The 27136-nt window shown below is 46.5% G+C and overlaps 1 protein-coding gene across 4 annotated transcripts in view; it reads left to right on the forward strand.

Annotated features, from left to right (window-relative positions):
* Positions 1–20262: 20262 nt before the first annotated feature.
* The window catches only part of OSBPL2 (oxysterol binding protein like 2), a 40012-nt gene continuing 33138 nt past the window's right edge, over positions 20263–27136 (forward strand). The window contains exons 1-2 of one of the 4 annotated variants that reach the window (XM_049816357.1): positions 20263–20324; positions 21188–21284. In XM_049816357.1, the coding sequence (XP_049672314.1) occupies positions 21254–21284 (31 nt within the window). In that variant the 5' untranslated portion in view covers positions 20263–20324; positions 21188–21253. Of the gene's footprint in view, positions 20325–20466; positions 21296–27136 lie in introns of those variants that run through there. The other 3 variants (XM_049816353.1, XM_049816354.1, XM_049816356.1) reach the window with 3 other exon arrangements.

Genomic DNA, 27136 nt, shown 5'->3' on the forward strand with positions numbered 1-27136 from the left:
TCTGAGGACCACAAAGGCTGGAGGGGAATTGCCCCTGGCCTGGGCGTGGTATGTGTCCATCGGTGTTCAGAACAAGTCCTACACCTTTACATTTCTTTCTTTTCCTTCCTTCTTTCTCTCTGTTCCCAGTTGTAGCTCTAACCTGCAAATCCAAACTCCCAGAGTGTCCAAAAATAGATCCTTCAGCACAGGGAGACTGTTCATAGTTGGACCTGTCCCAAAATACCGTGACTGTTTTTGGCTTCTTGGGAACTAACTCCTTAAAATTACAAATCACCTTGTCATCAAAGTAAGTCACATTTCTAGTCTTCTGCAGACCAACCGCACTGTTGTGAGCATGAAAATGCTGAGTTTAGCTACTCTGGGGGAGGAAAACACAGCAGAGCAGGTTGAATAATACAGTTAGTAATGAAGTAACTGTCTGATCAGAATTACCACCTGGTTCTTGTCAAGGCCTATTCTATATTGCACTTTGAAATGAAAATTTCAGAGCACAAGGAGAATAGAAACAAAAGTCATCCTGCATCTGTCAGCTTGGACCAAGTTGGCAGCTGCTGTTAAGACCAATACGCGTTTTCAGAGAGAGACAGCAGGGTCTGAATAACAAAGACATGGTATCCATGTAGAGCTGCTACCAACAACACTGGAAGCATTTTGCCACATGGAGGAGTCAACGTTAAAGCTCTGTTGAAAAGGCATCCATTAAATCTGGTACTCCATCAGGAGACGGTTTAAGAAGCAGGGCTGGGCTTCATACCTAACGCTCTTAATGGCAGTAAGTGGTGTAGGTTAGGAGTGATGTGAGGACAGTTGGGAAGGACTAAACAAGTTCTAGTTGAAGCCAGTGCTGTTCCCAGGCAGATGGAAAAACGGAGCAGCTGTAGAGAAAAGAGCTGGGTTTCCCTGGGCTTTGGTGCAAGCTGCAGCACAGTGTGCTCCTTAACGTTTCATCAAACTTTATAAAACTTCATGACACTAAGCAATTAGAGGGGTAGAGTTTAAACCCACTTATGGAGCCAATGGTTTTCTTCAGAGCTACCACCAGGTTCTCGTGGGAGAAGACCTACAAATGTCAGCTCCCTCGCTTCCCGCTGGCCCGCAGGGGCCTGGAGGTGGGGAACTCATTGGTAACCTCATGTAATATTTAACAGACTTCCTGGGCTAATTAAGTATATTACTTTATATAGTAACTAACATATCTCTAATATGTATCAAAATTTAATTCAGTTTAATTCATTGCTGCCACTCAACATGGGCCCGATTCTCCTCTCCCTTACAAAGATGCAACCGCATTAATTGATAGTGTGCATCAGGGAGGACAACGTAGCCCTCGTTCTGCCAGATCATCTCCAAGAAGAAATATAGAGACAACTTTTCTCTTGTCTCTGCACAACTTGACTGAACCAAGAGAGTTCCTTCAGAGTCATGCCAGTGTAGTTGAGAGCAGAAGCTGTCCCCAGACACTCCCATCAGGTACTCAGTGTCTTACAGGCTGGAGGGTCCTTCAGGCACAATATTTGTGGGGCTTTTCTGCAAGTCAAAGCTTGGACTTGCTGTCTGGTACTTATTCCCCAAGCATATGCGGTTGTAAAAGCAACACAGCATAGAAGGAAAGGTATTTCTCTGAAGAGGACAAGGCAAACAAGATCTTTGTTGCTGAGATTAGGAAAATCAGCAGTCTAGCTAGTTTTAACTTGTTTATTTGATCATTTGACTTCTGCAAAGCCCCTGACAATGAAGCCTGGTGTCTCCAGGCTGCTGGACAGTGTCTAGCCAAGAGGGACTGAAACTTGTTGTTATTCTCTCCCTTTCCAGTGGCTCCTGTGAAATGATGCAGCGGCATCTGTCCAGGTCCTATGGACAGTACTCTCATTCACCAAGACACCCTCTCCAGGAGAAGTCCCTCTCCCATGCAGGCAGGGCAATCTCTGCTGTTCCAGGCTGGGCTGCCCCTCTTTAGGGTAGGGGATGCTTCACCTGAGCCAGCCGTGAGAAAGAGAAGAGGCTCCTGTTTGCATGCAGCCCCTGAGAACGGCCTGACATCGCACTCACAGAGCCCTGGGATGGGTACCCGGCTTCTCAGCGGTGACCTCCGTGCTGGCTGGAGACCTCATCTGAAGCCTGTGGGTTGTCCCCAAGAGGGGAGGAGAGGACAACTCTGCTCTGCTGCCCAGGAGGGCAAGGAGGAGATGCTGGGGAGATACAAGCAGAGCTGCAGGCAGAATTGGCTTGGCTGGACCATGACAAAGGTCCAACAGCTTCATAGTCGGTTATCAAACGCATTTTCTCCGAAGGAAGGTACCCTTCCTGGGGAGAGGGGAACATGTCCCTCTGTTCTTCCAGCCCTCGTCGGCTCTGCCGGGTTCCCTGGTTCCACCCTCTTTGAGCCACCGTGACCCTTCTTTTCCATGTTTGAAGAGACGGGATTCTGCTCTGCTCTGCAGTTACAAGTTTGCTAGCAGAGGGATGCTGCTTCCCCCGCCTGCCCGTTGCCTTCCAAAGCCTGACCCCTGGTCGCCTGCAGTCTCCAGATCACTCTAATTTAGGAAGACCTTCATCTGTACAAGGATTTTCCCTGACTCCTGCCTTCTCTCACAAACTGCGCTGTCTCAACCCCATCCCTGGCTCCTTGTGACAACACCAAGCCTGCCCTTAGATCTGTCTAACAAAGGCAGATGGAAAATGTATTTCATATTGAGCCTCAGCGTGCCTATGTATTCTCTTCTATTAGCTATTGCTCTAGGTCCTGATCTGTGATTCCTCATCTTTACAGGCTTCCTTTTGATGTTTGTTATAAGGCAGCAGAGACTAATAGAGAGTTTGTCAGGCATCCAACTAGAAAAGCATGGGAAAAAAGGATTAAAAGGGACACGGTGACAGGAGGAAGACAAAGCATTTAGGAAGCATCAGCTCACTGCAGGCGAAGTTGCAACGATGCTCGGGATGCTTTTGCCTGTGCTGCTATCTACCGCCCTCCCCTTCCAAGCTCAAATCTCCATTTCTGGAGCTGCTTTTGCCTCTAGACAAGCCAGTCATCTGGAGTCAGATTTGCGCAGAGAGAAATAGTACGGAGCAAAGAAACCAGAGCCCTCTTGGGTCTGAAGAGGAGCTGAAACCCCCAGCAGGTCTGTTTATTGGGCTGGCTTGCCGTGAACAGCATTTTAGCAATAAAATCCATCTCATCACCCAGCCTGGTGTTTGCTGAGGTTTCTGACCTGTTCCGCTGTAAAGAGAGGGAGTTTGCTGCTGCTGTAAGTAACAGGATTCTCATTTTCCTGACTGCATTTATGATAACTCCTCTTCTTGTGAAACCACTCAGCTAAGTTGTCTCAGGGGACTCCAAATGCTACACAGCTGCCACTGAACGTAACAGTTGCTGTGATCTTAGCAGAGTTCAGAACATCCTGGAACAAATAATGAGAAAAAAAGGGAAAACTGAAAGTCCTCCCCTCTGCAATAAGGAATTATGTCCTGCCAGTGCTGGCCTCTGCCTAACCCGGGTGCAGCCACATGGGAGGTGGGATGCTGGGAGAAGCCGAGGATAAGGAACAACTTTAGACACCTGTGGTGTGAATTAAGGGACTGAATCACACGAGAGCTGCAGGAAAACAAGTTGTGCAGGAGCTGGGTCTTCCTGCTGGAGGGTGTTTGCCATCACCCCCCTGGTCGTTCTCTGCCTCAGCGCTGCTGGTAATGCACAAGGTCGCTGATCGGATCCTGCAGCTCCAGGGGATGACGGTCAAGGAGTGATTTTCCTGCGTGGTATAGTGCAAAAGTGTGTGCCGTAGGAGCAAGAATTAGGAGGATGCTGGGAGCCAGGTGTCCTTTTAGCCTGCATGATAAACCCTACCTGCTTATCCCAAAACCAGTGGCCACAGAAACTCATCTTACTCTGTCGCTTCCCACACCTCTCTGCCGCATGGAGGCTGTGAAACATCACCTGTTAGCAGGGAAGGGGAAGTGAGAAATAATTGCCCACCTGTCTCTTGTTCTTCTTTCCTTTCTTTCACAGGGCCTACGAGACACGGGAAACTTGAAAATGAATGTCAACCAGACACAAAAGCCTGTTGTGCAATTTTTGCAGGGGGTATTAGCTGATGAAGGCTGGATTGGTGCTAGGCGAGTGGAGGATTCCTCAGTAATTTGCTTGGAGAACAGAGGAGAGCAGCAAAAATAAGAATGAGATGCAGAGCTGCATCTGGCGTGAGGGCACTGAGGTTTTCTGTGGTTGTACAGCTCCCATGGGGCCTGGGGGTACCTCTCTGGTTTTCCTATTTCCCAACCAGATGATGAAGGAGAGAAAAAGCAATAATTCCCCACAGGCAGAGGGGCACTCCCTGGAGCTGCTGCTGACACTGGGTCTGGGTGGAAAAGCACAGTCAGGGCAACTGGGAATGGAGGAGGGGAGGAAACTGGGACTGATTGCCTTTAGTATTTTTCTGGTAGCTAAAAGCTTTGGCAGGAAGTGAGGAGCTGGGATATTCACCTTCCCCACCTCTCACCAGTGCCCAGGTGCCATCATCCTGCCACCACCTCCCGGCCAGTGCAATTTCTCTTTGAATTTCCCCTTCTCTTGCTCCGCTTTTACTCTGTGAGTTAGGTGGTTTGCAGGAAAGGTTCTACCTGTCACTTCAGATGCTATTTCCTCTTCTCTTTGCTTTCTGCTGTCAGTATTGTCTGATGGCATGACAAGGTGTGATAAAAAAAGGGAGGGATCGCAGAGCATAGCGATAAATTAATTACATTTGCTGAGGTACAAGATGAATGGTCCAAATCAAATCACAGTCTGTCATTTTGCTAACAACTGTGTGTAGGGGCACTGGGGTCAGTTCTGAGCAGTTTTCTGAAAAAGAGTTAATAATTCCAGTTGTTAATAAGGCATCACACACCGTTGATGCTGTTCCCAGTGCCCGCAGCCAGGTTTTGTGGATCCCACTTGTTTGCAGGCAGGTTGGGAAGGAGAGGGAGGTGATTCTGAGCAACAATTTATGTGACACTCGGCATTTAAGAATGTTATGGCATTTTTCTAAAGCACTTCACAGTTTCAAAGCAATCCTGCCAGAGCTCGCCTGTATAAAAATGACATTATATGTGTGATCTCCCCAGCCTGTAACAGCCCTTTTTTGTGCATCGGCACACAGTGGCAGGCTTTCACATCCAAACTAATTGTGCAAAGTGCACAGTATTTTGAAAAACAGTTCCCAAATAGATACTTGGTATTGAGCAAGAAATGAAAGCGATTGGGAAAGCACATGGGTTGCTATTTACAGCAGCTAGATTTCAAAAAGTTTTAGCAAGTTATAGGCCCTCTTGAAAACAAGCAGGAAATATTCCATAATATTCTTTTAATTCAATTATCGTGATTAAGGTGGTTTTTTTTATAACGACACTAATTTTAGCAGCTCAGACCAGCTGAAGTCAACCTCCCGCTCCGTGCCCTGGCCATGCAGTCCTGCAGAAGCATGCTGTGAAGGGATGATCAGGGCTGATGGAGCTTCAGGGGATGTGCTTCAAAGAGCTTTTCTATTGCTCTGCTCATCATGTTCACAGCTCCGGTCGCTGTGTCAGGCTCATGGCAAGTGTGGAGCAGTGGAAAAAGCAGTGCAAGGACAAGGAGGAGAGAGGATTTTGTCTGTAATTGCTCGCCTGTAATTATCTGCCATTGTGCATTCTGTTAGCTCTTCCTGCTTCTCATTAGCATAGAGCGGGCAAAATATTTAATTGCAACACTGCTCTGTCTACGGCATTATCTGCAAGCAGAGCAGATCAAATCAGCCTGCCTTGTGGGGACAAGGGAGCGATTAGCTTCTCCAGGGCAGCGGGGTACAGCTGATGAAGATCAAGAGGCAGAATACAAATCGCAGGGTGCTGCGCACCAGTCTGCGCTTACACAAGTGCCGCCTTGAGCAGGCTTTTCTCTCCTCTTCTTTCCGCTGATCACTTGGTGGAGGCAGAGTCCCACATCCCAGTCAAGATCCCAAAGCATTTTGCAACGTAAGGCTGATTTTCCAAAGCATCCACTTCAGCTTTGACGCTCCCCATAGGACACGGCTGACAGTGGGGACAGGGAGTTGCAGCGCAGGGGCTGCTAGAAGCCTGGGTTTGAGGTGGGCACACATTTTGCCATGCCTCGTCACCGTGTCCCATGCACGGTCATTGCACACTGGCATAAAAATGCAATCCTGGGGTTGCACAACCGCAGCAGCTGGGTGGACGGGAGAGGAACGACCCTCCTCCCGGGAGGCTGTGCGAGGAGAAGCGAGGTTGAAGAATGCACCAAAATAAAGTTGCATCTTGCAGGAGAGAGGCTCCGTAACAGTGAAATGCGGCTGATCACAGACTCTAATTTTACCAATGCGCATGTGAAACTGCATGCATCTGAGCTGCTGCGTGCGGAGCAACCAGAAGTGGAGGCAAAACTACCCAGACTTGACCTGCGGTCTGGTTTCCAGTGCCATGAGAGATGCTAAAGCTGCTCCTTCCTCAATTCCTGCTCCTTTTGCCTGGGCTGGAAGCTCAGCTCGGGCCCAGTTCAGCCAGGCACGGACCAGTGGCAGCCCCTGACGTGCGGATTGCCCATGGGCACAGGGCAGAGGTGAATTTGGCTTTGAGCCTGCTAAGCTGGCTCCATGCTGCGGGCAGACACCTTGGTACCAGGGGACCTTAGGGAGGGCTCTAGCAGCACTTTTCCCCACATTTTGTGCTACGAAGTGAGGAGTTGGGTTTCAAACCAATGCTCTCTGCTCCCAGCCACCTTCTTCCCTGCAGGCAAAGGAGTTTTCCCAGGCCCTGGCTGGATCTGTGCTCACCAGCTGATCTGATCAGTGAGGGTGGTAATATTGACACTATTACTCTGGCCTATTAGCCCGAATGTCCAAGTCATCACACAGCTCAGCAGCCACCTGATCTCCTGCGCTTATTCCCACAGCCTCCGCGCTGCCGCCCTGAAACGCTGCCACAGCGTTAGACATTAACAGCAGACTTAATTAAAGGGTGGCAGCCTGCCAACATCCAAGAGGCAGAGCTGAGCTGGCTGCGCTGCTTTCAAAGGGGTATTTTTAAAAAAAACACTTGGTAATAGCAGGGCAAGCCCTGCCGCACAGATGTCAGTGTGGGTCAAGCATCTGTTTTGCCTCAGGTCCATCCCCTGGGAAGAAGCGTTGCGCGAGGGCTCGACCGGTCCCCGATCCTGTGGCTGATCCCGGTCCCAGGACGCTCACAGGGATCCTTTCCCAGTGGGATGCACGGTGTGGTGTTGAGTCCCATCTCCACCCCGCCCCGCTGGAGAGGGTGATGGAAAATTGTGGTCCCGCTGTTTCTGGGGGCTGGAGCGGAGATCAGGAGAGCTCTGGGCTTTTCTCCTGTGCTGCTTCGTGTGCGACAAGGTGTTGGGCAGCGGGCCATCGCATTGTACTCCAGATGTGCATTGGCAGAGAGCTGAACGCACAGACCTGCCTCCCTGCCCGGCTCGCCTGCAGCAGCCCCAAGGCAGTCTTGCTAATTCCTCACTTTTTGGAGCCTCAAGTTTATTCACTTCTGTGACAAAACGAGATGAAGCGACATATTTCCATGGCTATTGGGGATCTAAATATTTCCTCGCCAGAGACCCCAGCAGGAGCAAAGGACGGTGAGCGCCTGACTTCGGTCCCAGCCCTGCTAAGGAGTTGTCATGGCATCGGGCCCTTCCCGAGGCCACGCACCATCTGATAGCGTCACTGCAATCTTGATGCTGGAGGATCCCCACGGATGGATATTCACTGCCCCTCCTCGGAGGACAAAAGCATTTTTGCAACTGGAACCGAGAGCGTGCAGCCGCACAAAAGCAGGACAGGGATGAATCAACTGCAGGAGGAGAAAGGTGAAATCCTTGGGTACCACTTTGGAGCAGGCAGATCCCCGTGGCACATGTGACTAGCAGCTCTAGGCAGATAACAGACAATACCCTGATTATGGGAATGCATTTAGCATTGTGCACCAAATTGTGTGAATGCCTGGTTAAAGAATAGCTATTCCAACAAAAAAAGAAGACCAGAGAAAAAGAAATCAGCCTTTGGTTTCTGAGTCATCGCTTTGCTTTGCATTCAGGATTTGGTCCACTGTGTGTCCAGAATAACTATTAAGCAAGTTCTGATGGAAGAATTTTATTTACCCAGCCTCAAAAAGGAAGAAAAGAATCCTTAATAGTTGATTAGATCAAAAAAACATAATTTATTTTTCAATAAGTGCTTTAGATGTAAGATCAATGGCTTGAGGTTGAATGATAGGAGCTGTTTGCAAAGACCTTAGATCTAATTGTACTCAGGCAATTACACGGACTTTTTCTTTGACTAATACTGGACACCATCCCTCTTGTACGGATGGGGGAGGTACCAGAAAAATAGCAATACTTTGCATTGGAGAGTTGCTCAGCAACTGCCCCATATTATTTTTGAGTTGTCCCTGAGTACGGCCTCCTTTCTCTTTGATCTTTGTGTAATTTTTGTTGCTGCTACTTCTCAAAAAAAGACAGCATTTTAAAAGAATTGCATCTCCATTTGCCACAATCTTTTTTTTTCTTTTCTTCCAAGCACAACCGAAACCTGATGACATCAGGGAAAACAGTGCACTTCTTTGCAGAGGGGAGGAGATTAAGGTCCATCTACTCTACTAGAGCCTTTCAGGGGATATTGGGGAACTTGGGCTCCTACAGAGACTTAGCATCAGTTTCTGTACATGGTCCATATATGATATTCAGAGGCAGAATAATAGTGCTCAGCACTTGCCAGCAAGCAGCCACACAGCTGGGTTTGGGCAGACGAGCCGCTACTAGCACTCCCATTTTGGCAGTGTTTGATGAAGAAACGGTGATGGGGTGATTTGTCTGCAGAAGAGAGTGCCAGGGCTGGGATTTCTCACCCCGCTGTAATCCCAGACGGAGCTTGGCATGGAAGGCATTACTCTACGATCCTGATTTGGAAGCAGCATCACATCTCGCCAACCAGTTATTATCAGCCCTGCTGACAATCGCCTTTATGTGATGCAAAAAGTGATCCAACCCTGAGCTGCTCATCCTGAACCAGTGTTCCAGATCACACAGACCTCTCATGGGGCCCAGCAGAAAGGAGCTTCTGGTTATTGTGGTCTATCCAGTCCTTTTCTCTCTCTCCTTTATTTTCTGCTACTGCCACACACAAGTGGGTAACAAGAGGTCTGCACCACGTTTTGGTCTCTCCTGGGTACCACACACAGAAGAAGAGCAACAAGTAAAACATCAAGTCCCTGCCAGACAAAAAAAAAAACAACTCAAAAAAAAACTAGAGAAGAAAGTAGCCAATGAATTTAAATGGCATTTGCAAATATGAGTCAGGAGCATCTTTTCTGAAATCTCTAGACAGCAGCATTGTACAACTGCTGCCAGCTACATGGACTAAAACTGGAATGATTCGGCGAGGTTTAGCACAGCCCCTGCTCGAGGAGGACACACACGACTCCTGAGCCAGGTTTACATCCCAGCCAGAGGATGTCATCAAGGGAAACCAGCAATTTCATCATTTCCCCGTGGTCTCAGAGTAACCCCATTAGGCAATCAATTACCCGGGCAGAGCTGCAGAGCCATGTGCAGGGGGTTCCTTCTTGGACTCTTTCCCCAGTGATGGGTGGCAGAAAGTAACTGGTTTGTTTTGCCGGTGTTTGACCAGGCACCACCCAAAAGTCTGAAAAACAAACCCCAGAAACTTTTAATGCAAATTAACACCCGAGGCAGCAGAAGGAAGCAAATTTCTACATCTAGTAAAAATTTCAGCTTGAAAGGTCTAAAAATAGAATTTTCTTGCCTCGGGAATTCTAGCCTCGTCTTGTAACTTGTGGTGCTGCAGATTATTGCATTCATAATTTAAATGTTGGATGGGTATAAAATTACTCACGTGGGAGTTATTCAATTTCTGGTAAGTACATTTACATTAAATAGCGGCTGCACGTACAAAAGATAGGAAAAAGCCCTTCCACTTCTGTTTGCCTGAAGCAGTGAGAACATGTGCAGCCTCACAAGGCTGCTGTTGTGAGCAGATGATCTTTTTTTCCTACTGAAAACCTGATAAAGTTCAGCATGGCTGAAAGGGCACTTGTGGCTCCTCTCTGACACTTGGCATGGGGCCGCTCTGGACTAATCCCTCTTTGGGCTAGAAAAACACGCAGCGCTGGTCTGAGCACTGCCAGGGATGGCTATTTGTCTAGCTTCCAACCATTGCAGTTTGTCACCTCGTTGTTTGCAAATCTGGAAAGCCCGATTTCACAATGTCCCTCTCCTGGGAGCGTATCTATCCCCCTTTACAGCCAGATAGAGGGTTGAGCTTGCTGGGCATCATCAGGTGGACCATGTATGGCACGACCCAAGTGAGGAGTGGGTGACCACTCCTGTGCTCACGCTTGGTGGTCTCAAATGTCTTCCCTGACTGTCCCCATCACTTGCCTGGCTTTCTAGTTGCCTCTCTGTGTTTGGTTCTGCCTGTGCTCATGCAGAGGTGTGTAGGTGTGACGGTCTGACAAATTCAATGTCTCAAACATCCGCTAAAAGAGCTTTGGTGGACAAAACAACCTCTGTAAAAATGCTGGAGTTTTGTGAACAGGACAATGTGGACAGAGGAGAGGGCCCCACGGAGGGTGGGAACGCACTTCTCCAAAGCCCCAATTCCTTATCTTCAGTGACCAGGAGAAGGAACACAATTTATGACTTCCTGGAGGAAGAAGGCCCCATGGAAGTTGGGACTGTGCTTCTATCTTAAGTGGTCATGCCAGCAGGAAAAGAGAGGCAACTCCACAATGAACACCCCTCCCCAAAGCTCACTAACCGATTCCAGTGAACCCCGGGTGTGGGAACTGCGCATGTTGAGATCATCAACTAACACACTATAAAAGAGGAGAGAACGAATCCTCAGCGCGCGCCCTCCGGAACTGGATCTCTACGCTGGCTGGACCAACGCTGGACCCAGGACTGGTGAAACCCCTCTCTTCTCTCTTTCTTTCTTTCTCTTACTCTCTCTCCCTCTTTTCCTTCTCTCTTTTCCACAGTCCCTCATCCTTTGAAACATAAACCGTTGACCAAGTCTGAGACTAAGAGTGGACCTAGCCGCCCCTGAGCTCCTCTTTGAGAAGGAGTCCAGAAAGCAAGGGGTTCTGCTCTGAACCTCGTGACTCAACGGGAGGGCTCTCCTTCTGGTACATTTCATGTTCCTTTTTCCATTTCATTTTCCTGTACTTCCCTCCTCTTCTCAAATAGCGGCTTAGTGACATGTTGCAAGGTTCATACTAACAAATTCATGTGTACTTGGACAAAGTTAGCTAGGTTGAATAAATGTTGGTTGTTGTTTGAACTCCTCTGGTGTCGTTTCACCTTAATTCTGACAAAGGAAATCCATGAACCTGAGTCGCTCCAACTTTGGGACGCGACAGTAGGGGACCCTCCTCTGGTGCTGCCTGGTGAGGCAGTGGTGGGATGGATATCCATGGGGCCACAGTCTGGGGCCACGCACCCAAATTCATGGGTTTGTAGTGAACAGGTGGGAAGAGGAATAGACTGGGAAAGTGATACACCTCACAGCAAGGCCTGGATGAGTGGAGGGTTTTGACAAGGCAGGCACGATGGTAAATCACAACACGCCTCACTCCAGCCTTCAATTTGGAGGCAGGATTTGGGGTTCCCTTTGAGGTCCATCCTTCCCACTGCCTGAAATCCTCCCAGATCTCTGCTCTATGCTTCTGGAGTGGATGCTCTGTGCTTATGACATCTGAAATGTTAATTTGAGGAAATCAGTGGCTAACTGATCATTGTTCCATCCTCACCCCACTCCTTCCAGCTTCCACCTTCATTCCCTCTACCTCCATGCTTCCAGAGAAGGGCTGTTTCTGGTTCGTGTAAAGCCACTGCCAAAAACCAAGTGGCTGCATCTGGAGAGCCATTGAGGGAGGATGGTTCAGCTGGACCCAGCTCGAGCTGCATCATCACAGACGCCAGCCCTGCACCTGAGAAGCTGCAGCAGCTCTGGCACCGCAGCAGCCTGCAAGAAGTCCTGGCCATCCCCCACCAGCACGTCAGGGTTACTGGGGCACTTGCTTGCCAGACAGCCTGGGGGTTTCAGTGATTTTTCTTTTTTTTTCTTTTTTTTTTTTTTTTTGCGATGCTGTTTTAATTCAGACAGTGCAAGCCTACTAATGAATCACATCTTGGTCAATTAGAAGTTTCCTGTGAGTTGTGTCTTCTTGGACGTTATTCACGCCAGTGTAAATGCCATGCTTGGAGCCAAAATTGAGCTCTGTCAGCCAGGGTGAAACCCTGTAAATGAGGAGAGAGTACCTGCAAAATCCACTTCTGAATGACAGGGCTTGAAAACTGCAAGTGTGCTTTCCATCCAGAGCGGCCGAGCACAGGTAAAGCAGCTTCTTCTCCTCCTCTCCCAGCCAGGTTCTCAACCCCGGTGATGAGGAATCAATCGAAATGTGAAAGAAGCCCTGGGCAGCGATGCAGGCAGAGCCGTTTCTCACTGCTGGAAACCCTTAGCAGGCAGCCAGCTGGCAGGGCTCCTTCCTGCCTGCCTGCCCGTGGCCGTGGGGCCGGATGGCTGGAGATGCGGGTGTTCGTGCTCGGCGCTTGGGAAACGCCGATGCCGCCAGCCCAGCCTAGGCAGACACCCGGGGATGATTTCTCTCTTTACAAAGCTCAGCGGCTGTATTTTCACCTACGGTGAACACCTACCCTCGGCACAGCTCCCTGGGCTGGAGCAGGGTTGCGCTTTGGGTTCAGGACATCGTTTATTTTTGCGTGGAAATGGGGACAAGGAGGGATTTTATCCTCCTTTCACCATCAGGGTGAGGGAACTGTTACTTGCCAGCTGCAATTTCAACCAATCTGCCTTCATCATTAGAGACGTCAAATTTGGCATTTAGCTTATTTAAGGTAAAAAACTGTTTTTTCACAGTGCCCAGGCTGAGTCCACCTTACTTTTCTGTTACCAAATATACACACAGTAATCAAAATGATTCATGGCAATTTAATACACAGAGTAATACAGCCCCTTCCTCCACAACAGGGTCCTTTCTTCACTTCTGACGGCCATTCTTCTACCTAATCACTTGTTTTCTCCCATTTTCTGAAAGAGCTCCCTTAGACAAAAATAATGCTGGACATGTAAGACATCATTGTGAATATCAATGAAGGTTTTTTTTCTTTTCCTTCTGCTCCCAGTTCTTCCTCTGGGCTAAAAGTAAATAGAGTCAGCTGTAACTGACACAGAAGCTGATGAGGGAGGCACATTAGTTTGTCTGCTTGTCGGGGATTGCTTGTATAGCAGACTTCAGATCCAGAGCCAAACGTCCCAACTCCATCTGGGACAGGATCTGGGACAGGATCCGATTTTTTTTGTTGTTCATGCTCGAATATCCTATCTATTGTATTACTTTTTTTTTTTTTTTTTGGTGGAATTTCATGATGAGACCCTTTCTATACTTATTTTTAAAACCAATCTGTAAATTAGTATCATTTGTTTCAGGAAAGTTTAGATGCTAATTTTCAAGCACAGAAGACACCGAGGCGACATAAAATTAATGTGGATCTTATTTTGATGGATATGTGTGAATTTGTAGTTACTAATTAGCTCGTTCTAGGGGTTGCCTAGGGACCAGTGAACAGGACTTTGTTACATTCAGTACAGAAGACTGTCCCAGCAAGTAATATGTGCACATAAATATTTGCTGGATCAAAGGTGCTTATTTTACAAAGATAAAGAAAACTATATGCTGAATTGATTTGGAACAGTCTATAGTGTATCAGTAAAAAAAGCTTACAGTCTGCTATACACAGTGGTTTGTGGGTTTTTTCCTTTTTTTGCAGGTGTTGCTGGCAACCACAAGTGGTAGGGTTAAAATCCAGGTTTTTTTTTACAGAATTGCAGGGCTGAACTGGTCTGAGCCCATTCCCAGCATTGGTAGATGCCTGAGCTCCACGCTGCATTGTGAGGATGTGGTACCCCCGGTATGAAAGCAGTTGTCTGCGTTCTGTGACCCTGCCAGCCCTGGTGGCAATTCCCCGTGCTGTGGGGCACAGTGCAGATGTGTCATCAGGAACACTTGAAAAATACATGTGCGTGCCACAGGAAACACTATTCTGCTGCCCCTTCATCCACAAAGCCAGCAAAATGGAGAGGGAACTGGTGCTGACTTGGGGAACACTGCACTACTGAATGATTAATATTTAATTCACTAAAAAACTTAACGAAATTAATGTACCGGACATCAGCAACACCTCCATATTACCTGGGCAGTAGATATCTGTTTGACTTTCTGACTTGGCATGGGGAGTATCCAAAGGAAAATATCCCTCATACTGTAGGCTGTGAGGAGCATCCCTTTGCCCTGCCTCATGTACGCCCATCCTGCTCAGCCGCTTGTGACGGATGACATCCTGGAGACAAGAGAAGTTACCAGGGAAGCACTCAGACAGGTTAAATTTTACTCACACGTCAATTCTGATCTTGCATCAATAAGTATAATTAGCTTCTATTGACTTGAATTTCCAGAAAGCAAGCATCATATAAGCCATTGAACTAATCTCCGGTGTAAGTACTGCCATCCACAGACAGAAATTTGGTCCAAAGAGTACAAGGGTAACTTGACATGCTGTTGTACATGTAGCTAAAACCAGACATTGTAATTAATTCTAAATAAGATGCTCTTGTAGCCAGGTTTGACAAATAAACCTCTATTAGGATATAAAGCAACATTGATCGCTGGTAGATCAAGTGGCAGCAGCATGATAGTGCACGGGCACTGGGAAAATAGAGTGTCTTCAGATCTGCTCCTGAATCAGAGACAGCCAAAGCTCGTGGGTACCCAGTGGGAGTGGGTGTCTAAAAGTCAGGCTCCACGGGGGCTCTGGTATCCCCTACGGTACCTCCCAAACCCTATACAAGGGTGTGGAGGATTGAAGCTGTGAGTCAAAGATGATCTGTCCCCATCTTCCCTGCTATGGATACAAGAAAACCATGGACTTTCACGCTAGGCAGGGTGAGATGGGATCTGGAAGCAACTTGGTTTTGCCCGACTATTTTTATCCCAAGTACAACCTTCTGCTCATCTCTAATCAGCTCCAGGAGTGGAAGTTTTCAGTGCCAGAAGTCATATTTGGAATCAGAAGAATTCAGGATTCAGCAGAGGGTAACATCTAGACCTTGTGAGAAAGCATAGCTTTTAAGAAGCTTTCTGGCTTACTGTGGAAAGCCCCTTGTACATCTCAGCATTCAGCTTTTAACCTTGCACAACTCTGACCATGGAGATTTTCAAAACTTTATTTTATATGGAAGAGAAGTGGCCCAGACCCTGAGCTGCCCTCAGCTGAATGGGTGCAGCTCCCAGGGAAATTATCACTGAAGCGGAGGATACAGGCTGTTGTGCCTTTTCCTTTCCATGCGGTTACAAAGAACATGCTTATTCAGCCTTTTAACAGACTGGCTATTTCTACTTATTCAGCTTTTGCCATGTTCCTCATTATTTATGGATTCCTTTTTCTCTTGAATTGCTTTGCTTCAAGATTCTGGTTAAAATTCATGTGGTTTCAGCATTACCATGTTTTTCACTAAAGCCTTATCAGTGTTACCAACATCTGCTTTTTTAATGTCTTTTTTATATTAAATAAATTTATGTGACACTAGCTCTTTCACAGTATCTTCCCTTTTCTAGTGCCAGCAGCTCAAAATACGCTGTCACTGTTGACAGAATTCAAAATGTCTATCTTTTGAGATGAGACAGGCCGTAGGAAGAAATCTTTATTATTCAGATTGTGAAAGATTTGTATGTTTCCCATTTTGCAAAGTGGCGTCTAGCTCGCTTGTATCTGGACGCAGCCTCCTTTCACTTGGGAAGAGGGAGACTGCCACTGCAAACTCTTTAAGGCAGAAAGTTTCTTTTTATTCTGTGTTTGCACAGCCTCCGGCATGGCGTGACAGGGGTGTGCCGTCTTATAATAATCACAATTAATATTTAACAAGAAAGCCGCAGAGAACAGGATGTGAAAACCACCGTCTCCAGCCGGGCACAGCGTGGTTGTCCAGGCTGGTACCTGCCCTGGGCTGGGGAGCTCCTGCCCCGACAGCCAGTGCCGCGTGCTGGGCAATAACCAGAGGTGGGCTGGGCTCCTGGCTGCAGTCCTGCTCATCCTCTTACGAGGTTTGCTCTTTCCCCACGTCCCACTTCCACGTCCACATCTCCCTGTGGCTGATGGCTGAGGGTAAACCCAAACCTGTCCCATCCCTGCCGGTGCTGGTATGCGTGACCTTCTTCCCTCTTGAGCACGCTTATTTCCCTTCTCCACTGATCTTGCAATCAGTGATGGTACATTTAATCAATTGTTTTGATACCTCGGGGCTTATCTGCCTAAAGATATTTTGGAATTGCTCCTGTGCTTTTAATTCACACCCTCCCTTAATCCAACTTAGCTTTCAAGTGTGGACAAGCCCCATACTCCTCTGAGGTGAAGCTATGGGCAAACAGGAGCGGCAGCGTTTCCAAGCACATTTGGCACATAAGGACAACGCTGTGTCTTTGAAATTCCCTCTCGCAGCTCTCAGGGGATTGTGGAGGCACAGTGTGCCGGGAACCCCAGCAGATAAGCACGGCATGGAGGAGGGACCAGCACAACGTGAGGCAGAAGATGCTGGAGCGCTCGCTAAACGAATAGGTTTGGTTTTGAAGTTCCCTGGCAAGAAGTCATTGTCTGAGCAGAGCTTCCCATGGCAGAGGTGAGCGCTTGCCCGCACATGTTGGGACTGAAGTGGCTGCCTTTGGCTGCTGGCTTATTTGCAGGAGGAAAGAAGAGGCATTTGTCTGTGCTTACATACAACTGGTGAAAGACAATCAGTATTTTTGCTGTAACGTGCCACATTTCCTTGCATTATCTCTAAATCACAGGATTAATGTGTTTTGGTTTTGCATTTTGCCCTTCCTTATTCTCTCACAATTTAGGTTTTGTAAATCTGCTGCAGTAACAAGGTTTGCTTGGATCAGTTTTCTAAGCGGATTGCGTTGCTCCGCAGGAGGGGAACAGTTGGGTTTATTATAGGTGGAGCTGATGGTTACACCTATGTCTGAGACAGTTGCTCAATACTTTCTACTGCAAAACCCCGTTTTAATTACTTCTAATGTTGCAAAACTTTTTTGCCAGCAAAGCAAAATTTTCCATGCCATTTCCTTTAAAAGGCAAGTGCTCTCTCTCCTCATTGCCAACAGAGGAGGGAGACAAATGCGGAGCTAGATTCTTCTCCCTGTCCAATTTTGGGCTTTTGTGACTTTAGATTGCTAATGAGTAGTCCCTGAATATTTAATAAAAGAATAAATAATCAATTAGCCTTGTTTTCACTAAGCATGGGCATTTAGTTCAAATGCCTACAAAATGCCTGGGAGAATGATTTTTGTGACAGGCTCAGAATGCACATGCCTTCAATTAAGATCTGCAAAAGTTACACAGATTCAATATTCCTTGGTCATCTAATCAGTGGATTTCTCTTTTCATTATCTTTTTGGAGAACTCTTCCAGATCAGCTGCTTACTTACAACAAAGGCTTTTTCAGTCAGAAAATAATTTAAATTGACGCTGACTTTCTGTTTGTGGGCCTTTCCTTAAACATTGCAATAGGAACTTTTCTGTGCTTAATGTTGAGCCTATAATGTTGAGCAATCCAACTATGGGTTGCTGAATCAGGGCCTACTGGAAAAAAATAATCACTTTTTCCAGGCAAAGCAGGAAAACTTTAAAACCAGATTTGGAATGATACAAAATTATCCTGTCCTCCCAAAGATTTGTTTTCCCTAAAGATGAGTCCAACAACAACCGCCTTGGAACTTCACCTGGTTGATTGCAGGGGTGAAACAACATGTGGGTATAGCAAGACTGGATCCAGAGAGACGGAGAGACATCCTCTGAGCCAGCTGTGCCCACCCCAAAACACTCCTCAATCCCAATGTGTGTGAGAAATGCTCAGTGGAGATTTCATTTAAATCCCTGCATTTGTGCCAGAGCAAGGAGCATTATCACTGTTAATTCCTGTCTTGTATATTGTCAGCATGTGGCTGATGGCCAGGAGCTGTCAGCTCATTTAGAGGTGAGTAATACTCCAGAATCAACAGACAGTGTGCCAGGTAAAGTATTTGGGGAGGGCAGCAGAGAGCCAGGCAGCAAAGGAGTGGTTCGTATTTTTGCTGCTGCGCCTCTGAAAACACACTTTACACAAGCGCAGGTGGAGGAATAAATCCCATGACGACGTGGGTCTCTGCTGCCATTCCTACCTCTGACCAGCTCCATTCCTCGCAAGGTGCCTACAGCAGGCAACCGTTCATGGTGCTACGTCTGCGGGCGGTCTCTGGTCCGCAGCAGGAGCCCTCGTGCGGTGCCCAAACCCGGGTTGGCCCCCGGAGACGCAGCCACCCCACCGGGACAGGTCCACTCCTGCGTGGCCTGGCTGCCCTCTCTCCCTGCACAGGTGAGTTGTTCTGGTGGCCAAGGTCTGGCGTAGCCATGATTTCCCCCCCCCCAGCCTTGCAGCCGTTAAAAACCATTTGTATCCACCTCTGACGAACAAGTTCTGCGCTGCAGAATTAATATGCTAATTCCTATATTTGCTTTGCATTGAGAAGTATATCAGTGGTAGGGAAGATCATTTTGAGGATAAATATTTCCGTGACTCATCTCCCTCCTTCACTCCCTACTGTTCCATACTCAGGCTCCAGCTTGTCGTTCCCAAGCGGTTCTTGTTCACTCTTGTGCTGGACCCTCCTGACATCCCGTATGATTTCCTAGGACAACGAGGTCTCCCTCAGCAATTGTATCAATGGGTTGCTTTGTCTTAGTGATACGAGACGTACTTCATCCAGAGCAATTGGTTTCTAGCTCCTCAGGATGGATGCTTGTTACCTCCATGGCTGATCTCCCCTGAAGCACCTCACTCTGTGCATGCTTTGCAATCTTTTTTATTTTTTTATTCCTTTTACAGTCATGGTTGCTGGGTTCAACGATATTCTATTTGATTCTTAGGATTCAGGTATGAAAAGGGAAGGTGGGAGACATTTCGGTGGAAAAGTTTAAACTCTCTCATCGTGGAAGAAGAAGTGTATGTGAAGGAAAACGCCTTGCAGACTGAGAAATGAGAAGGAAAATAAAAAGAGCAGAACAGGTGTTATCTAAAAGAAATGTTATGAGTCAAATTAAACTCCTGACTCACAGTTTTGATACTTGCATCAACATCTACGAATAGTCTCAATTGCTTTAGCATGCCAGTAATTACTCTGAAGTGGATGATTACGAACTCGCCTCCAGTTACCTGTTGTGTACGAACAAGTGCAAGTTCAGGGCGAGAGAAATAAAGGCACCTGCCAGCTTCACTCCTGGGAGGGAATGACTCTAACCTGTAAGCTACCAGCCCATGGCTTTGTTGACTTCGATTTTGATTTGACTTCCAGATGCCCATTAACCTGCTCGGAGCAGCAGTGCTGGATGCAGCCGCTTGCTGGACGGGCAGACAGGGTGACTGGGGCTGCCCAGAAGACACATGCTGGACAAGGCCTAAAAATCGAACTGTCACACCAAGTGGCCTAGGTGTGACATGTCTCAAAGCTGGCTAGAATGTTAACAAAAATCGACACAACTGGTTAAATTCATACCGGTGCACAGCAAACAACGGCATAGACCAGAACACGCAGGCACTAGCCAGGTACTGAGACAAAAAAGCAGTACTTCCTCCCACAGCTCAGTAAGGAGGACACTTTGTCCTACACAGGTTATGGTGAGCTGCGCTCACTCTCGCAGCTGACGGAAGATACAAGCAGCCCACAAAGCACAACATAACGCTACCGGTCACATCACGACTGTGTGCGTTTGTGCACCGGAGGCTTCACCGTCCCTCCCGAAACGCGCCAGGTGAGGCCCCCGGGGCAGCGGGGGCTCCCGGGACCGCCTTCATCTGCATAGACCCGCCCCTCCGACGCGCCATTGGCCAGCAGTCTCCCCAGCAGTGGTGCGGTCCGGAGGACTGTGAGGCTCGGCGTCTCTCGCTTAGCATTCGCCCCGCCTCCGGCGGAGTGGGTGGGAGAAGCTGGTTCGTCGCTTCGGCGACGGCGGGGCGAGGCCGCGCTCTACGATTGGTCCAGCGGCGCGTCCCTCCGCCGCGGCGAGGGCCGCACTTCCGCCTCGGTGTCAGCGGTGCCGGGCGCTGGGTTGCAAGGCGGGGAGGGGGAGGAGGAGGAGGAGGAAGGGGGGGGGGGGAGGTTGGGGTTGTTGCGGCGGGGCCGTCGCGGGAGCGCGGTGTCAGGTAATGCCGCCCTGCCTGCCCCGGGCCCGGTAGCCGGGGCTCGCCGCCCTCCCCGGCGAGCCGCTCCCTTCAGGGGGGCTCGTCTCCCGTTCTCCCCCCCCACCTGCCGCAGCGGCGCCCCCCCCCCCCCCCCACCTCGCTGAGGGAAAGGCGGGAGCGCTTCGGGCCTCGGCGCGGCCCAGCCCGCCGCGGGGGTCCCCTCCCCGGTGGGCCGTTAACGGCTCCCCTCAGCGCCGCGGGCGGCCCTGTCAGTCTGGCCGAGGTGTGTTTGTGTGTGTGTGTGGGGGGGGGGGGCGGCCACCCCAGCGCTGCGCTCCCTTCCCCGACGGACGCGGGATCCTTGAGGCGCTCGGTTGTTTTCTGAGGGCGCTGCGAGCCCTAGGCCCGTCCGGTTGAGTCAAGAACGTGTTGGGCTGCAAACGGGTGTTCCCCTTCCATGTTTTCAGCGGGTGCGGCGGATCTCTGGGGTGGCCCGAGCGGCGGGGCTGGGTGGGGGAACCGCCTCGGCGACCGTGGGGTTGGTTCTCCTCGGGGAACGGGGGACGGGAGGCAGCGGGGGCTGAAGGACGTTGGTGGGCAGAGCGCGGGTTGCAGGTCAGCGGAGCTCCGTCGGTCCTAGCGTAGGGTTTTTTTCTCATTTTAATCGTATTTCCCGATTGCTTTTTGGAGCTGGGTAGTTTGGCAAAGGAGGCTACGACACCCCAGTTCCCAAGAGGAATGTGTTGAGCTCGGCTTCAGCAAGATACAGCAGGCTCAAGGGGCCTTTTAGGCCACAGCTGAAGCACAGGGAGCAGTCAGGATTTATTTGAGGGTTGGTTTTTTTTAATTATTCTTCAGTTACCTACTCAATGTTTCTCTTGCAGAGCTCTTGAAAGGGAGACACGCAAGATGGGAAAAATAGCAGGAAAAAAGGCTTTTTTTTAAATAACATGCCACCAGAACTTCTGCATGGTAATAAAGGTATAAATTATGTTGCCACTTACTTAACTTGGATATTAAATCATGTTTGTGCTATCTGTATATTTGGACTCGGGACTTCTTTTGGAAGTTGTTTGCTGCTCTGCAGCACTTGCAGGCTGGAATTTCAGATGTGGGTTTGTAATGGTCTTCTGGTTTTTATGTCTGCCATAACCTTGTGTTTCCCCTCAGAAGTATCTGCCAAAGCATGTTGAATACTGCTTTCATTTGCTGTGAATTTTCTCAATTAAAATACATTTAAGATTTCAAAAAGGAAAAGTAAAAAGGAGATGCGGATCTGCAGTGTAGATTAGCATTACCGTACCACTCTTCTCGCAGTGTCTCCTTTTTTAAAGCTTAGGCATGCAAGAAAAAATAAATTTGTTTCATTCCGACTTAACCTTCCAAAGTTCAGTAACTCCCATGTTCAGGTTGACATCTGGGGGCAACCACATATATATCATCTTAACAAACTTTATACCAGTATGCTCTGGAACTTCTAAAACCTCAGGGCAATTTCTGGAAGCAGTGACTTGGGTAACTTCCAAACATAAAGCACTGCGCCATGGGATGAAAGTAGGAGAACTGGCTAAACTGGCGTGGAAGCAAGAAATTCCGAGCAGTGATTTTCCCCTAAGTAACCCCCTGGGTTTTCAGTTGCTGTAAACATAGCTTTTCTTAAAATAGTTGTCAAGTCATACAAATGTTTGACCACGTGACAGAAAGTTGAGGGCAGTCTAGGATAAGATCAGAAGTGATTCTCAATGTTGCTTTCCTGAACCAACAGCACTTCATAATGAACTTGTAACTTTAGGGAGTGCTCGAAAGGAAGCACTGAGACATCTGCTGTCCAGGAATAAATATGCTATTTTTCTCCAAAACTAGCTCTTCATCCATGCCAATATAATCTTATTAAACAGAAGACAAAAGTTCAAGATAGACAACGATGATTAGACAACAAACTCTATGCCTGCAAGTAGTTGAATACTAGGTAGGTTGAAGGTTTCAGTTGATGCAATACTGAAAAACAGTGCCGTGCAAGTAGTTATTTGTTTGCTAACACATCTGTGCAAATGTACTTGGATTGGTCACTGATCGTGGAGGGTAATTTTCACTATGATTTCTTTAAATCAATTTTAGTACTGTTACTGCTTTGTATGATATGTACTTGCTTAAGCTGACAGGTCTTATGATTGAAACTGGTATTTCTTTCAGTCTTTCTTCTTGTGAATTCTACTGTGTGAACTTCACACATGCTGACCTAGAACAAAGGTGGGAAGCTTAGCTGTCTGTTATTTTAGTGTTGGCTGGAAAACATACCAATCAGGCTTTTTTTCTTTGATAAGGCTATATTTTTAAATCACTGTTTGTAGTGCCAGTCAGATGATTTTTTTTGTGTGGTGGTGTTTGAAAGCAAGACTCGCATGCAAGTACAGTGAATTTTTAGCTTTGGTATTTGAAGTAACTTGTCCTTGAACAATGCAATGTTACGTCAAGCTACTTGATAACTAGAACTTCCGTTTACAAGTTGGCATTTTTTCTAGTCTTTCCCTCAGCATCATTTTGTCACCTGAGTTATGAAGATATAAGAAATGTCTGTACTGGACACTAATGTGGTGTTTTAAAATGCTTAGTATTTAGTCTGTTCTCTGTGAAATAACTAAAATGTTTGGTTCTCTTACATTTTTAGAGGAAATTAACAAAATCAGTCATGCAAAGAATATGCGTTAAATATGGAATGCTCAACATCTTGTATTCAAACTCAGCAAATACATTCGTTACTGATCACAGGGGCATCTTCACCTAGCTGAATAAATTGGAAAGTGAGAGCAATGAACGAACTGGTCACCCTGCTGCTTTGGAAGATAGGGGACTTTGATATGTTTCCTGTTGCAAAAAAATACAGGTTATGCAATATACCGATTCTTTTATGGTTTTTATTCCTTTATGGAATAGACCAGTGTAGAACTCGGAATTAAAAAATACATTATCTTAGTCCTTACTATGCAGAAGAATATATGTTGATGTAATTATTTACTTTGTATTCTTAAAGGCTTGTAATGGCAAGTTGCATGAGAACAGTAAGCAATTAGAATGTGTCAAATGTGGCTTACCATTGCTTTCAGTTATACTTTTCAAAAATTTATCGTTGATTCAGTGCACAAACATAATGTCTTAATTTTCAGGATCAATAAGTTACAAGAATAGACTAAGCTTGCTTAAACTTTTTTTTTTTTATACAGTTACAATTGGAAATTCATTTGCTGGTCTAGACAGATCCTTTAGATTATTTCAGTATATTTTATTATGCATGTAATTTAATGAGACAGATTTTTAGTAAATTACAGCAGCCCTCCATTCAGAAAAGGCAGGAGGCTGGGTAGTGTTGTCTTCCTGTGATTGTTTATAAATCTGGTGGGAGTGTACACAAAAGGTGAATTGTGCCTGCAGCTGCAGAAATACATCTGGACCTTTTAATCTTGGCCCTCTTGGTTTTACAGTCTAAAACTTAAGCTGTATATTGCTCTCTTGGATGCGCAACATCTGTGCTTGGCATTAGACTGAATGGAAGCCTTGATCTGTGGCATTCCTGTTTGAGTTCAATTCTTTTGCTGTGCTGTTGAGAGTTTTAGACGAGATAAGGGTTGTGGCTGTTGGGATGCTATGAACCTCTGGGATATTACAAAGAAGTTTGCATGCTTATGTTATTTGTCAAGAAATGCATTTTCACGAACGGATAACTTCATTATATTTTTAGTAGCATTATTTTTACTCTTCTGAGTCAGGTTTTTTTACGGCTCCCAAAAGAATGTTAATAGATCTCATTGGGTTTTGATTCTAGGGATAGTTCAAAAGTAATGATGATATGCAAAGTTTGAAGATGGGAAGTGTTTGAATTCTGAGGTGCCTGTGGTTCATGTCATTCACTTCAGACCTAACCAGCTCCGGCCCCTGAAGTGGCAGAGGCCGATGTAGACTCTGTTCCCTACAATGTGTCAGTGCTACCAAGTGAGAACGAGAATCCTTTTAATAACTTGGAATTAAAAAAACTTGTACATGTTAAGGCTACAGAGAAGTTAGCTCACCAGCCTATTTATAACGGTCCATTTAGCAGCATGTTTGTTTACTGGATGAAATGAGAACTTCGTTAGAAGAACAGAACTTCTCCCCCGTGAATGTGACCTTTCTAGGTTTTGCACAATGTCAGTGAAACTGTTGCACGGTTGTTTAATAGTGAAACAAAAATGCTACCTATCTTTAGGGATGCAAATAACTGTATTTACATGGTTTTATTTTGTCTTAAATGTAGTTCTAAGTGCTGTGCAACCGTGTTACTATCCAAGTGGGTTAATGTTACCAAGCAGATAGCTAGGTAGATTCTTTATTAAAACTGAACTCTAAAGAGAAATATTTGTCCTGTCTTGAGAAGTACAAGTTTATCTTTTCTTTTTATCTCTTGACAACATAGTAACACCCTTACACTAGAATCCATTTAAGTATCTACTGTTAAGTGTAGCTTTAAAGGAAATTCAACCATAGAAGAAACTCTGACTTTCTAAAAACTCTTTGTCTGCTAGCTGTGTGCATGAGCTCGTGCTGCAGAATTTGAGTGCGTGAGGAATTGTTGGTAGGCATAAAAATATGGTTTCTTACGCTGTAGGGCTTTGCGCTAGGTTAGTCAGCTGTTGCCCTCCTGCTTTATTTGCAATGTGATTGTTATCATAATTGTTTAAGAGTCTCCATGAAAATGATTAGTAAGATACTTTGTACAGAATAAATGTAAAACTACACCTGCCCAGAGAGAATGGGTGCACAGAGATAAAGCTTAAAAAGTGCCTTTGAGTAGGAAGATCTATAAAATTAAACTTGTAACTATTTTTGCTGTTCTAGGGGTTTTCTCCAGTGATGTTATATGCTGTAATTGTCTTCAAATTCATAAACTTCAGTGATCAATTTGTAGGGTTGGTTACATTATTATGAGAAATATTCAAGCATACTTAATTTTACCTTCAAAGTAAGTTTTGTTTCAAAGAGAAGCATTCATAAATGATCAATTGTTTATCTACTGACACTTGTGTCCAAAGCTACTGTGCTTGGAGTTATTGATTACTTCCCACCTTGTCTCTTACCAGTAAGATAAAACAAGTCCTCAGGAATACTAAGAAGTAACTAGATTTACAACACATTATTGAGTTACTAGTTTTTTTTAACAGTGTGGCTAGAAATGAGCAGGTTTATTGGTCATGATCAAACCTAGTATTATGCATCATGGGTAGAGAAGCCATGTAAAACAGAATTTTGTGATCTTTTACAACTGGGGACGATTAAAGTTTCCAAGGGAGGGCTACAAAGTCCAAAGATTGCTGTATCAGATGCCCTCAGGTGGAAAAATATCTCAAATATTGATGTAGTGTTAAAAAAGGAGAACATTTACAGAATTCTGTGGGAACTTCAGTGAAGTGTTTTGCATCCATAAATACTAATCTGCTGGAATCAAGTTTCCTTGGTCTGTTTGTTTGTTTGTTAGGTTTGGTAGAAGTTCTGTGAGCCAGTAGCCTTGGCTGTAGAACAGAATTTTTGGCTGAAGTGAAACTGGGGACAGCCATCAGTTCTGTAGGTAATTGAGCACTATACCGTGAAAGTATTTTCTGTGCAGTTTCATCTTTGCAATTTTTATGTTCAATAAATAATACTTCTGATAGCAGCATCGTAGCTTTGTGCTGGGGGCAATACTTAGTGTGTGGGACAATTACTGTGGTTTGTTCTGATGCAGAAACAAATTTTGTAGCCTGAAGTCTGTTGCAAACCAGACTTGTAGTGTTTCAGTTGGCTCTAATTCTTGTGAAGTATCACCAAAAGTCTGTATTCCTGAGAGAACAGAACGTGATTCTCTCTGCCATAAATCTGTTTGGCTCATGCGTTCAAAGCTAAATTTTCAAATGTTCAGTTTGCTGCCACCATTGTTTCAAGTGCTTTAAAATAAGTTCAGCTAAACTATCAGCTTAGGATGCTTTGCTGCTTTGGTTCTGTTGTGGGTTGTGTGGGTTGACCCCAGCAGGCAGCTGAGCCCCACACAGCTCCCCCACTCCATGGGATGTGGGAGAGGATTGGAAGGGCAAAAGTGAGAAGACTTGGGGGTAGAGACAAAGACACTTTAATAAGTAAAGGCAGGGGGAGAAGCCAAATAGAAATAAAGAAAAACAAGAGATGCAAAAGCAGTCACTTGCTGCCAGCTGACCTGTGTCCAGCCAGTCTCCCCAAGCAATGGCAACCCCTGCAAAACTCCTCTCCAGTTTTATTGCTGAGCATGGCAGTATATGGTAGGGAATATCCCTTTCATCGGTTCAGGTCAGCTGCCCTGGCTGTGTTGCCTCCCAGCCTCTTGTCTGCCCCCAGCCTACTCACTATGGGGGCAGAGTGAGAAAGGGAGAAAGCCTTGACACTGTGTAAGCTGTCACCAGCAGTAACACATGGGTGCGTTATTAACAGTGCTTTGGTCGCAAATCCAAAGTACGGCACCGTACAGGCTGCTAGAAAGGAAATTAACTTCATCCCAGCAGGACCTAGTACAGGTACTCAACTGCCCCTAGGGCATTTAATAACTCCCAGCTTCATTAAGGCCTATAATAGGGATAGCTGCAATCTTCAAAGAAATGGAAAAGTGACAGTGGGCCACATCTCCAGCTGATCTTCCTCACTCAGCCTCTCTGCACTTTAACAGACTTGAGAAGGAAATTGCCCTTTTCTTACTGTGGATGCGGATGGATTTTCATCTTGCCAAGGCATCTTGGTGGAAGATGCTATTACGTTCAAACTTTGGAGTAAGAGACAAATCTAACTTCATAAATAAAATT

Source organism: Accipiter gentilis, chromosome 14 (assembly GCF_929443795.1).
Source record: "Accipiter gentilis chromosome 14, bAccGen1.1, whole genome shotgun sequence".
Taxonomy (NCBI): Eukaryota; Metazoa; Chordata; class Aves; order Accipitriformes; family Accipitridae; genus Astur; species Astur gentilis.